This window comes from Vulpes vulpes, chromosome 4, assembly GCF_048418805.1.
Source record: "Vulpes vulpes isolate BD-2025 chromosome 4, VulVul3, whole genome shotgun sequence".
Lineage (NCBI taxonomy): Eukaryota > Metazoa > Chordata > Mammalia > Carnivora > Canidae > Vulpes > Vulpes vulpes.
Genome location: NC_132783.1, coordinates 27,399,257 through 27,412,481, shown reverse-complemented (window position 1 = coordinate 27,412,481; position 13,225 = coordinate 27,399,257). Strand labels below are relative to the sequence as shown.

At 33.7% G+C, this 13,225-nt stretch overlaps 1 protein-coding gene across 4 annotated transcripts in view; it reads left to right on the top strand.

Moving 5' to 3' along the window:
• Nucleotides 1–13,225, top strand: part of USP53 (ubiquitin specific peptidase 53) — a 63,954-nt gene that overhangs the window by 47,446 nt on the left and 3,283 nt on the right. For all 4 annotated transcript variants that reach the window (XM_026013451.2, XM_072755347.1, XM_026013452.2 and 1 more), the window contains 4 exons: nt 220–366; nt 1,467–2,205; nt 3,511–3,587; nt 12,301–12,403. In XM_026013451.2, coding sequence (XP_025869236.2) covers nt 220–366; nt 1,467–2,205; nt 3,511–3,587; nt 12,301–12,403 — 1,066 coding nt within the window. The remainder of the gene's footprint in view (nt 1–219; nt 367–1,466; nt 2,206–3,510; nt 3,588–12,300; nt 12,404–13,225) is intronic.

The window sequence follows — 13,225 nt, the reverse complement described above, 5'->3', positions numbered from 1 at the left end:
TTAGGAGCTATACAAGAAGTTTTAAAAGTCAACATGCATCTACAGTGTCAGGATAAATCACATTGAGTTTTTTGGTTAAACATAAAAATGAGTTCATTGTATACTTTATATTTTGTTTTTAATATATAACATCTTAAGATTTTTATATAGTTCAGTTTGTACTTTTGTTGAGCAGTTTAAAAAATGATTTATATCATTTAAGAATTATTTCTTTTACAGTTAAGTTAACTCACAATGATCAAAGGGAAAAAATAAAAGACATTTCCAGAGAATGTGCTTTAAAAGCCATTGAACAGAGGAACTTCCTTTCATCACAAAGGAAAGATTTGGAGAGGGGACAAAGAAAAGATTTGAGCCGACATAGAGGTAGGTTAAGAACTTAAAGTGTTCATTTGAAAAGGAATTGCTAAAATCTTATTTTTAAAATAAATTTTATAACTTTAATACAATTTAATATAATTTCCTTATATATATTTGTTGACATGTTATATATCTTAATAGGATTTCTTTAATACACCTATTAAATCTATAAATATAAAATTTTTCCAATTCTTATTTAATTCTAGCCCGGAATACTTGTGCTTGTTTTGACGTTTTAACTTTCCTTTTAATGATAAATTCAGGTCACCCATATGGTACATTCAAATAAGAGGAAGGTTATAAAATTAAGGGAGAAGAGCTTTTTTTCTTACAGCCCCTCTCACCTTCCCTCTATTTCACTGTTTTTTGGTTTTTTGTTATTTTTGTTTTTTTTTTTTTAATTTCACTGTTAATAGTGTGTGGTTCATTATGAGCATGTCTTAGTCTTTATGGTTTTCTCTTTATGGCCATACCATAATTTAAATGATACTTTTTAGACTTTAAAACTTGATTTAAGATTTTTGCTGCAGTGGTATGTATCATTTTATATATACCTTTGTGTACTTTTTTGTTTATAGCTACAGCATAAAATTCTTTCAGGAGAATTACTGGGGTAAGGTGTGTTTATTCTTAATTTTGATGGATGTGGCTCTGTTGCTCTCCTAAAAGACTGAACCAGTCTGCACTCCCAGTAATAGTGATTAAATGTTTTTTTATACTCTTACCATCATTTGGTTTAACAAATTTTAAATCTTTACTAGTATAAACGATGACAAATACTTTTATTTACTTATTTTTTTGAAAAGTACTTTTATTATTTAATTTTCGTTAATTTGAGTGAGATAGAATATTGGCTTTTAAAAAGCCTTTAATTATGATCTACGTTAGAGGTCACTTTTTAAAATTATTACAGAACCACTTATAAATGCCTCTCATTAAGCATAGAGAATGAAAAAAATACTTTTCAATGTCATATTACTGTGTGATATAATATAAATCTTATAATTTTTATTTACATATTACTGCTTAACATTTCTCAAAGTACTTGGCTTGTAACTAAAAAATGTCTCTGAAGAATATTCATTTGTATCTTTAATCATTTAAAGATTTGGTTGATGAAGACCTTCTGCATTTCAAGTCTGGATCACCTCCTGCCCCAAATGGCTTTAGACAATATGGAAATCCAAATCTATATCATAGTCAAGGAAAAGGACCATGTAAACATGACCGAGTTGCCCATCAGAGCCGAGCTTCTCCACAAGTACTGAGTTCAAGTAAATCCCAAATTCTTGCCCCAGGAGAGAAAGTAACTGGCAAAGTTAAGAGTGACAGTGGCACTGGATATGATACAGACAGCAGCCAAGATTCTAGGGATAAAGGAAGCACCTATAGTGGCAGCAGTAAAAGCCGGACCCGAGGTTGGAAACCTATGAGAGAAACACTAAATGTTGATAGTATTTTTAGTGAAAGTGAAAAAAGGCAGCATAGTCCAAGACATAAATCAAATATCAGTAACAAAGCTAAATGTAGCAAAGATCAGAGTTTTAACAATTGGTCAAAAGAGAACCCAAAGCAAAAATGTTTAATGACTATCTATGAAGATGAAATGAAGCAGGAAATAGGAAGCAGGAGTTCCCTTGAATCTAATGGAAAAGGAGCAGAGAAAAATAAAGGCCTAAAAGAGACTACAGTTCATGGTGACAATTGGCAGATGCAAAGGACTGAGTCTGGATATGAAAGTAGTGATCATGTCAGCAATGGATCTGCTAATTTGGATTCACCTGTTGTCGATGGAAATGGTACAGGAATGGATATCAGTGGTGTTAAAGAAACAGTATCCTGCAGGTAATACACAAATTGAATGATTTCCCCCCATAATTTTCTACTGTTATGTGAAGTAATTTTCAAAATCTGGGGTCAACTAAGGGTCATGGAAAGAGCTTGACTTCAGAGGGAAGAGACCTGGGATATTGCAGGTTATTTGCTATTTCAGGTTTTGACTTCAGAGGGAAGAGACCTGGGATATTGTAGGTTATTTGATATTGCAGGTTTCTATTTTAATAGTTATTTCCTGATTCCAGAAATATTTTTAGGAGTGCAGAAATACATTGTCATTGTTGCCACTGATAACTGTCAATACATACTAGAGGTTTTAAAGCATAGATTTAAATTGGTTGTGTCTTAGTCTTTAAGCTAATTATTTAATTCTTGAGTCTATTTAATATTCATTATCCTATCTCTAATATCTGTAAACTCAGAGATGGGGAGATTGTCTGCTTTCAAAGCCAGCATGGAAGAGAGATTTTTCCCTTAGCAAATATAAAAGAATGCAGCCAAATAACTGAAGTTTGTGTTCGATTAATTTTTAATTCTGAATATATTTGGGGCAGCCTGGGTGGCTCAGCGGTTTAGCGCCACCTTCGGCCCAGGGTGTGATCCTGGAGACCCAGGATCGAGTCCCACGTCAGGCTCCCTGCATGGAGCCTGCTTCTCCCTCTGCCTGTGTCTCTGCCCCAATCTGTGTGTGTGTGTGTGTGTGTGTGTGTGTGTGTGTGTGTGTGTGTGAATAAATAAAATCCTTAAAAATAATAATTCTGAATATATTCGTATGTTATTGTTAGCAGTATATTTGCCCTTTTCTGTGAAACCTTTTGTCCACAGCTTAATTGGCTTTTAATCCAACTAAATGAAACACCTTAATTTGGTATTAGCTGGTGTTTTATCACATTTATTATTAAAAAACCAGATTTGCAAAAATCAGCTGCTTGTATTTTATTAAAATAATCATTGCAATCAATAAAGTCTTCCCAAAACTTTTTTGACAGGGTAATTTCATAACACTTCTTGGGAAGGGGTAGCTTAGGGTAGTAGTAGGAAGATCAGGACTTTGTACAAGATAGACTTTGATTTTAAGTATTGGCAAATTGATTTGACTTTGACAACCTTAATATCCTATTATAAAATGAGGTTAATAACATTTTAAGTGTTGTTATGGAGATGTAAATTAAATAATACACAGTAATCCCTAGAAAAATACATGGCATATAATTGTTTAACAAATGTTATTTCCTTTCTTTTTCTTAGATTCTAACTACAATAGTAATTCACGATAGCTAATGTATTTGGTGTGTGTTTTCTTCTGTTTTCTAGTGACCATGTTAGGACAAGCAACATAAATGTAGAGTATGTCAACTGTTCCTCCCCACAGAGCAAAAACTACTTAGAAGGTAAAATTCTATTTTAAATATATTCTATATTATAGATTATAGTAGCTGTAAAGAATAAATTGTGGTAATAAGAGTTAAGCTAGGAACAGTCTTATTACTGATAAGATTATGAGTAATGAGGATGGAAGTTGGGAGGTTCATGCTTAAAGTCTTTGAAAGGTTGGGAATAGCTCCTTCAGGGAACGGACAAAGAGGGGTGTGTGTCAGTTAGGAGAGCCTAGGTTCTAGGCTATGCAATGGTAACAACTTCAGAATTTCAGTGTGTCAACACATTTGTGTTTTGCTCATGGTACATGACCAGTGGAGATCAGCATGGAGTCTCTTCCTAGAAGTCACTCAGGCTAGTGAGACTCCATCTCCATGGATGCTTCTTTGATCCTTACAGTATTGTGGGGAGATGAGATTGAAGGAGGACATAACAATCACTTAATAACTTCAACCCAGAAGTGATACATGTGCTTCCACTCACATCTCATTGGCCAAGGCAAGTCTTAATAGCCAAATGTAATTTCAAAGAGGGTGGAAAAGTGCAGTCTTTACCCAAACCTGGAAGGTGAACTGAAATGTCTGTGGACAGTCCTAATGTCTGCCACAGGAGTCAGGGACAGAATAGAAAAATGAATAAGCAGCCTGTTAGAAAAGTTCAGTTTGGAAATAATAAATGTATTAATGGAGTGGCATTATTATAGGTGATCTGTTACCCACATATAGCATCCAAGAAACAAAATTAGATGTTTGACTGTATATAGAATTTAGGGTTGCTACTAAGAGGATATACCTGAAGGATTTAGGGGAGAAGGATCGAGGAAAAGTATGAGCAAGGAGGTTATTGAGGTCGCAATTAAAAACACTATTTTCAAATGTTAGAATTCAGAGGATCAAAAGAGATATAATTTTTCACAATAAAAAGTAGCCATGAAGAACAAATTTTAAAGTTTGCTTTTAATTTGTATCATTCTTAAGGCTTTTGTGGAGATTATTTTAAGGTTATAGGCATTGAATATGATTAAGTGTTAAATTATTTTGTTTTTATCAAGTGGTATAATATCAGAAGGAAACACTTATATTAAGGAAATAACCTTCCTTTCCTATATAAAATGTCTCGCCTCTTTTAAAAATCTGATAAAAGTCTGGTAACCAAGTATTACAGGAAACAGTAAAGGGCTGGCCAGAAATCAGCAGCAGAAGTTGGTGAGATTGAACAATAACCACAAGTTCATTACTTTTTAAAACACGATGCTTGTTTCCTGATGGTAAAAAAAAAAAAAACACGTCATAGAGTTTTTGATAGAATGCATTGCTATAAGAGCTTTGCAAGTGGCTTTCCCATTTAATACAAAAGAGTATGTATGTAATCTACTTAGAAATATTTTTTATCGTTAAAAAAATTCTTTTATTGAGGTAAAATACACATAACAAAATTTGCGACTCTAACCATTTTTAAGCGACAGTTCAACGGTATTAAGAACATTTACTGGTATTAAGAACTGGTTGTTGTACAACCATCACTACCATTTCCAGAACTCTTCAACTTCTGAGACTGAAATTCTGTTCCTATTAAACAGCTCTTCATTTCCCCCTCCCTCCCAGCTTCCAGCAACCAGCATTCTACTTTCTGTCTCTATGCCTTTGACTACTCTGGGTACCTCAGATAAGTGGAATCATACAATACTTGTTTTTTTGTGACTGGCTTACTTCATTTAACATAATGTCTTCAAAACTGTCCAGTTTGTGGCATGTGTCAGAATTTCATTCCTTTATAAGACTGAATAATGTATGTTGTATGATATAACACATTTTATTTATCCATTCATCTACTGATGGACATTTGCTTTGCTCCTATCTTTCGGTTACAGTGAGTAATGCTCCTATGAACAGTGGTGTACAAATATCTGAGAATTCCTGCTTTCATTTCTTTGAGTATATGCCCAGAAGCGCAATTGCTAGATTCTGTGGTAATTGCGTGTTTAACTTTTTGAGGGACCACTACACTGTTTTCAACAGTTGCTGCACTGTTTTATTTTATATTCCCATCAGCAGTGCACAAGGGTTCCAACTTTTCCATATTTTCATCAATACTTGTTATTTTCTGGGGTCCTGTTTTGATCATTGCCATCACTAATCACTAATGGGTATGAAGTGGTTTCTTATTGTGGTTTTATGTAACCCGTTTACTTAACTACAAAAATTGCATTATGTTAAAATTATTTCTTATTTAATAAACTTCAAAGCCTATCATAGTTTTTTTTTTTACATTTGTTTTAAGTTCGATTTGCTAACATATAACACCCATAGTTCGTTCTATCATAGTTCTTTAAGCTGGTCTTTGCCTTGAAAATCTTTGTTAATGCTCCTACCTTATGGTGTCTCTATGTATTTCCTTCCTCTGCTCTTTGAGAACATGTTAAAGTAGTATAGGAATTTTTTCCCTAAGCTAAAAACATGCCCTGCATGGATTTTTAAGTAAGGCACAATTTAATTCTTTGTGACTTCATATAATTTTCTTGGCTTTCTCCTATTTATTTATAAACTGGGGGCACACTTATAATATTGACCTGAAGAATCACTTTCTATAAATAGCTAAAGACTTAGAAATTAGAAAGTTAAAGGAGCTTTAGAAATATTTTTATTTTCATATTTTATTTGATATTTAAGTGAGTTTTTAATACAATCCAAACAAGCTTATTTGATGTCAGAGAACTAAAAATCTATAGTAGTGCTCTTGTAATAATTGTATTGGTATTTTTTCATTGACAAGAATAATACATAGATTTCTCTGCCTATGTCATTATGGGTTCTTTTTTTTTTTTAATTTTTTTTTTTAATTTTTATTTATTTATGATAGTCACAGAGAGACAGAGAGAGAGGCAGAGACATAGGCAGAGGGAGAAACAGGCTCCATGCACCGGAGCCCGATGTGGGATTCGATCCCGGGTCTCCAGGATCGCGCCCTGGGCCAAAGGCAAGCGCCAAACCACTGCGCCACCCAGGGTTCTGCAGCTTCAAGCTGTTATTTGGGAATGCTGTTGAAATTTCACAGTGTTATTTAGATTATTATAGCTTTCCTTTTAATATGGGTCACTAATCAGGAGAATTTCAAATGCTTTAAATTACATTTAAGACAGAAGACATATTCAAAAGTGCATGGTTGGGAGAAAGTATATATTGGAAGAATATGGGTAGTTTGGTCTATGCAAGGCTGAGTGCATATGTGGAAATTATGAGATGATAGAGGATGGATAGAAGCCAAATCATGATGAAAATTTAAGCTATTTTAAATCCTACAGTAAGTGGAAAGGCACCAGAGGACAAGGAGAGTAATATATACCAGTTTGCATTTTAGAAAGACTCTGGTGGCAACGTAGAGGGTGAATTTGGAGCAGTGAGAGAAAAATTAGTTAGATAACTACTTGACCAGCCTGGAGAGAAAAGGTGAGGGCATAAATGAAGGCAGTACCAATATCACAAAAGAGGATTGGAGTATTTATAAGAATGTGTAGACAGCAGAGTCAGTTTTTATGACAGATGTACAAAAGGGAGGAAAAGGAGGAAGCTGGGGATAACTGTATTTGGGACTTACATAAGTAGATACATCATTTACCAAATTAAAGAATATAGAAAGAAGAAACAACTTTGGGGGTATGAGAGGAGATGCCAAATTTATTCTTAGATTTGTTTTATCATCTAGGTAAATAGATTTATTAGGCAGTTAGGGATATTTGGCTACAACTCAAGAGAGATGATGTATTTGACACATATGTGGGAATTGAATGCCATAGACATGGATTGCATCATGCAGGAAAATTTTCAGGGCAAAAAATAAACAAGGGAAAAACCTTAGGTTTGTTAAGTAAGAGAGATGGGCTAATGATAGAAGGAGCAGTTTTGGGAAAGTATGATGAGTAGCTAAAAGGTATGAGAAAATACAGGAGATAAGATTATCACCGGGAAACCAGGAAAATGGGGAGTTTCAAGACAGGTGGCCACAGAATAAGGATTAGAAAGTACAGGTTTGATTTAGTTACTAAGTCATTAGTGATAGAATAAAAGCAGTGTTAGAGGAACAATAGAAATAGAAGGAAGTTGGGGCGCCTGGGTGGCTCAGTGGGTTAAGCGTCTACTTACACTCAGGTCATGATCCCAGAGTCCTGAGATCAAGCCCCACGTTGGGCTCTCTGTTTCTCCCTCTCCCTCTGCCTGCTGCTTTGTCTTCTTATGCTCTGTCAGATAAATAACTAAAATCTTAAAAAAAAAAAAATCTATGGTCTCCCAGTCATTAAAAAAAAAAAAAAAATAGAAGCAAGCTAAGGTAGGACTGAAGTGTTTAGAAGAGCCATGTTTGCAACTTAAAATGGTTCAGAAAAAAGTGGAATAAAATTATTTAATTTTAATTATAGATTAAAATTTACAATAGGTGAATCTGAGTAAAGAATATATAGGTATTCTTTGTGCTTATTTTAATCTTTCAGTTTTTCTGAACTTTTTGAAATTATTTTCAAATAAAATCTTAAAAAGTCTTAAGAAACTACAGTATAGAAAGCTAATAAAAGAGAAGTAAAAAAAAAAAAGTCTGTTCAAAGAAGTAGTACCTAGAGAAGAAAGATGAAACCAAGAGCTTAGTTTTGCAGTTATGTTGTAGAGGTAAGGAACTAATGTTGTACAGGGAAGAGAAAGGTGCTAAAATAAGAATGGGACAGAACAGTAATTGATGGGAGTAAGATCTCTCTGGAGGTGGAATGAAAATGAAACAAAGAAGGTAAAGAAGACATTTAAAGTTTTGTGATTTTTCCAAAGTATTCAAGTTTTATTAAAAACAATTTTTTATTGTAAATCAGATCATTGATTAGATTATTGCTGTTGAATATTTAGGCTTTGTAATTGTAGTATTATTGTTATAGTTTGAAATCTCATTATACAACAAGAGTGAAGATTACATTGTCTAGACCAGCAGTTTGTTTTTATTGCTACCTGAGCCTGTTTTAAACATAGGTCATCTTTTCAGATGAAATATATATTTTGATTTATATTTATATATTTTGACTACTGGGCCTGTTTTTAAATAAAATATCAAAATTAGCATTATTAATTAAAGCTTCTTTAAAGCTTCTTTTAAAGCTTCTGCCTTGATGTTGAGGTGTCTTGTGTGCCAAGTGTAAAAATTGGACTGATTTAGATTTGCAAAGAACCTGGAGCCAGAATTCCCAGTAAAGACACATGGATGTCTATGTCAGCAGAAGAGAAAAATAACACATCTATTTTTAACTTAGTTGGAATTCTGAAGTCAGACCACTTGGTTGAATGCCTGCCATAGTGATATTAAAATTTCAAACATGTTTATTAGATCTCTGCTGCCTCCTGCTGTCTGTTATATGGATACATTAATAACAGTAAAGAGTTTTTTAAAAATCAAGAATTTTTTCTGGTGTTTGTGAAAAATAAACTTGAAATTATGGATAGGTAAACATTTCTGAAATTAAAATCAAAGTGAGGGCAGCCCAGGTGGCTCAGCGGTTTAGCACCACCACCGGCCCAGGGCGTGATCCTGGGGTCCTGGGATCGAGTCCCACATCGGCTTCCTGCATGGAGCCTGCTTCTCCTTCTGCCTGTGTCTCTGCCCCTCTCTCTCTCTGTGTCTCTCATGAATAAATAAATAAAATCTTTAAAAATAATAATAAAATAAAATAAAAGTGAGTGGAGAATTATAATGTAACTTCAACTACAAATTTTATAATGTAACTTCAACTTACAAATTTGTAAGCCTCAAGTGAGGCACTTGATAGTCTTGAGTTAGGTCAGGGAGAAAGGTAGGAAGAATTTGTTTCAGTTTATACTTATCTAGTCCTGGTTTTGAGAGTCCAGAACATTGTGGACAGGGTGGGGGTGATTTAAAAGAAAAACAGTTGCGTTTTTCATGTAATTGTTTATTCATTCTCCAGACTTTCATTGATGGCTAGATATTTCTTTTATGGCTAGATATTGTGCTAGGGGAAACAATGAAAGGGGGACATACTGTACAACAATAAAGAGCTTACTACAGTCTAGTGGATGTAGGAGTATGAAATCTTAAGCAAATGAATGCCAAACTTGTAGTTCTCTTCATTCTACTATCTTTTTATTGGAAGGTATTATTTACTGTGTGAGCAATATTGCATATAGGGTATTAAATTCTCATATATATATTATATAACCTTTCTTGGAAATTCAAGGTTTAACTTGCAGAGGCTGATGATAATCAAATGTAGATTTTTTTTTTTCCCCACAGGATAATATTTAGATGTTTTGGTCAACTATAGATTCTAGTTTGAATTTTGAGTGAGAGTAGTTTTTAAAAATATACCCAGAAGACTGACTTAGGGATAAAAAGTCATGTAAGATAAGGTTCTTTGTTATTGTTTAAAAAATAAAGTTGCTGCTTTAATAACTGATTTTGTTTTCTTTGCGATCTTCAAGTCATAGATTTGGAGTACAGGTAGAAGCATGACAATGAAAGAAAATGTAAAGGAACATGATGAAAATGCCATCTAAAAATAAGAGAGGAGGGATCCCTGGGTGGCACAGCGGTTTAGTGCCTGCCTTTGGCCCAGGGCGTGATCCTGGAGACCCGGGATCGAATCCCACGTCGGGCTCCTGGTGAATGGAGCCTGCTTCTCCCTCTGCCTATGTCTCTGCCTCTCTCTCTCTCTCTCTGTGACTATCATAAATAAATAAAAATTAAAAAAAAAATAAAAAATAAAAATAAGAGAGGATACTGAAAACTTACTAGAACTGTATAGAAGTAAAGGCAATTAATTGAATATTCAAGCTAAAGCCATATATTTTGATATCCTCTGTGGGTATCAGCACAATAAAGTATATCATGTCATTTGATGTTCAAAAAAATGGCCTAGTTTCGTCAGGAGGAGATTCTGTATGATGATCTTGGATTTTAGTGGCATATGCAAAAGAGAGCTTGCAGGTAGAAAGAGTTTGGAGTTAGCCCTGGATTGATTTAAATGCTGTCACAAGTTATATAGCATTAGTTGGATCACCTAACTTCCTTGGGTTAGGTGGATTGTTTCATAGAACATTTGGGACTGGGATCTTTTTAAAGACTATTTTCAACCAACTGGAGCAGTGGTTTGACCTCAGGATGTCTTTTATACTATTAAAAAATACTGAGGACCTCAAGGAGCTTTTGTTTTTATAGGCTATATATGTTAATAATCACTGTTTTAGTCTTATAATGGAAAATTTATTTAAAGAATGATTTACTTTACTCATGCAAGATTTTGTAACATCCATATATCCTCATTTAGAGAATATTGGTTTGCTAAATTATGCAATCTTCCAAATGTTGATACAGTTCTTTATATATATATATAAATGTAAAATATACATTTGATGTATATTTTATTTTTATTTGATGTATAGTTGATATTTATTTATTATTTAAAAAAAAACATTTGTTAGGGATGCCTGGGTGGCTCAGCAGTTGAGTGTCTTGCCTTCAGCTCATGGCGTGATCCTGGGGTCCAGGATCGAGTCCCACATCAGGCTCCCTGCATGGAGCCTGCTTCTCCCTCTGCCTAGTCTCTGCCTCTCTCTCTGTCTCTCGTGAATAAGTAAATTCTAAAAATCTTTTTAAAAGATGTTTAAAAAAACATCGTAACAAATATTAGCAGAAAGTCTTTTTTTTTTTTTTAAGATTGTATTTGTTTATTCATGAGAATACACAGAGAGGAGAGAGAGAGAGGCAGAGACACAGGCAGAGGGAGAAGCAGGCTCCATGAAGGGAGCCTGATATGGGATTCGATTCCGGGTCTCCAGGATCAGGCTCTGGGCTGTAGGTGGCGCTAAACCGCTGAGCCACCAGGGCTGCAGAAAGTCTTTATAATAATTCTTGGGAAGCTAAAAACTCATGGTGGTGGATGCAAGTTTTCCAAAATTCTTATTTTCATCTAAAGCTTGAATTTAAAAAAAATAAAATAAAATAAAAAATAAAGCTTGAATTTTATCAATGGCAATAAATAATGCTAGTTGTGTTCCTTGAAATGAGATACACTTCTTTAATTTCCAAGAAAATTTCTGCCAGATAACACAAGTCTGAGTAACAGTTTGTCTGTTGTCTTTCAAGTAAAATTGGTGTTCAGTTGCAAAGATTAAATGCAGTAATGATTATCAACCTTTTACAACTTGAGTCAGCAGTCAATAAATGGTAGTGAGTGCTGTATTAACATTTTACATGTTAATCATAATACCCTCCCATACATTTTAATTCAGTTGATGTTCCTAATATTCCTGTGAGGAAGGTGAAATGGTGTCATTATCTCATATAAATGAGGAAGCATAAGGGATTGAGAGGTTTGCTTAAAGTTAGTAGACAATAAGTAGTGAATCCAGACTTCAGCCCAATGCACGTGTCTTCAAATGCAGGATTTCCTTGCCCCTTTGTTAGCAAAAACTGTGTCTTATATAACAGGGGAAACACACAGCTCCATAAAGTTTAACAGCAATAGTGCTATTTGGGCATTGCTAATATTTTCAAGTGATAATAGAAACAGCCATTTTATATAAAGTATTCAGAAAAGAGGTATTCTTTGAGCGGAGTCTTGAAGAATTGATTTTTGTTGTAAGAGAATTGCCTATTTATAGGAAACTTTACATAAATTATGGAGGAGTATTAAGTGCAGTTAAGTTATAAAAGATCATTTAAATAATTTTGTTTTTCTCCTAGCCTCAGGCTTTAGAAAAGAACTCAAGAATTTGGAAGTAGGCTATAAATCTCATGAGCTCCACCCAGAGTCACATCTACAAATGAAAAATCCTTTGATAAAAAGGTAATCAAAGATATTTGGAAATACTAAAATCTTTTGCATTAAATGCATTTACTATAGGAACTCTCTGTGTGTCATAAAAGTTATAAGTCCATATTCCTACTCTAAAAACAATGGGTCTACAATATTATGATGCCTGTATTATTGAGGACCACTAAAAGGATATAGGCCTAAGGGTGGGGGCCTACAGAGTACTGGGTACAATACATGATTACATGATTGTTGTAATCCTCATAGCATTCTTAAGAGGTAGATGATATTTTATAAGAGAAAATTGGGGGCTTTTATTAAGTAATTTGCCCAAAGCCATGGAGTGAAATTTGGATATCTACTTATCTATCAAAGCCTCTAACTCTTTTCATCATTTCACTCTGATTGAATTCTGTGTAATTCATGTGAGAAAAACTATTTTCATGACAAAAAAATTATTTTCAATGTGATATCTTCATCTCAAAAGTTAATATCTAAATAAAGGTAATTTTGATTAAACTTTTTAATATACCATCCTTTTATAGCATTATATGTCAAAATTAAAGTTGTCTCTATTGGTATAAACTTTGTAATGTTGGTAGAAGTATTTTTAGGGTATTTAAGTATTTGCTTATAACTTTTTTTTTAGGTCTGTGCTACATTTTATCACAAATAAATGTAATTTCAGTGTTTGTAAGTTGAAATGAAATTTTTTAATTATGCCTTTAATTATTGGAAATCTAATTTTGGTAATGACAGGTGTTTCAGGCATTTGTATATTTTGGCATAAATTTTGGATTCAGAGTGTAGAATGCTAATGGTTACAAATATCTTCCCACTTCTGTTATGTTATAA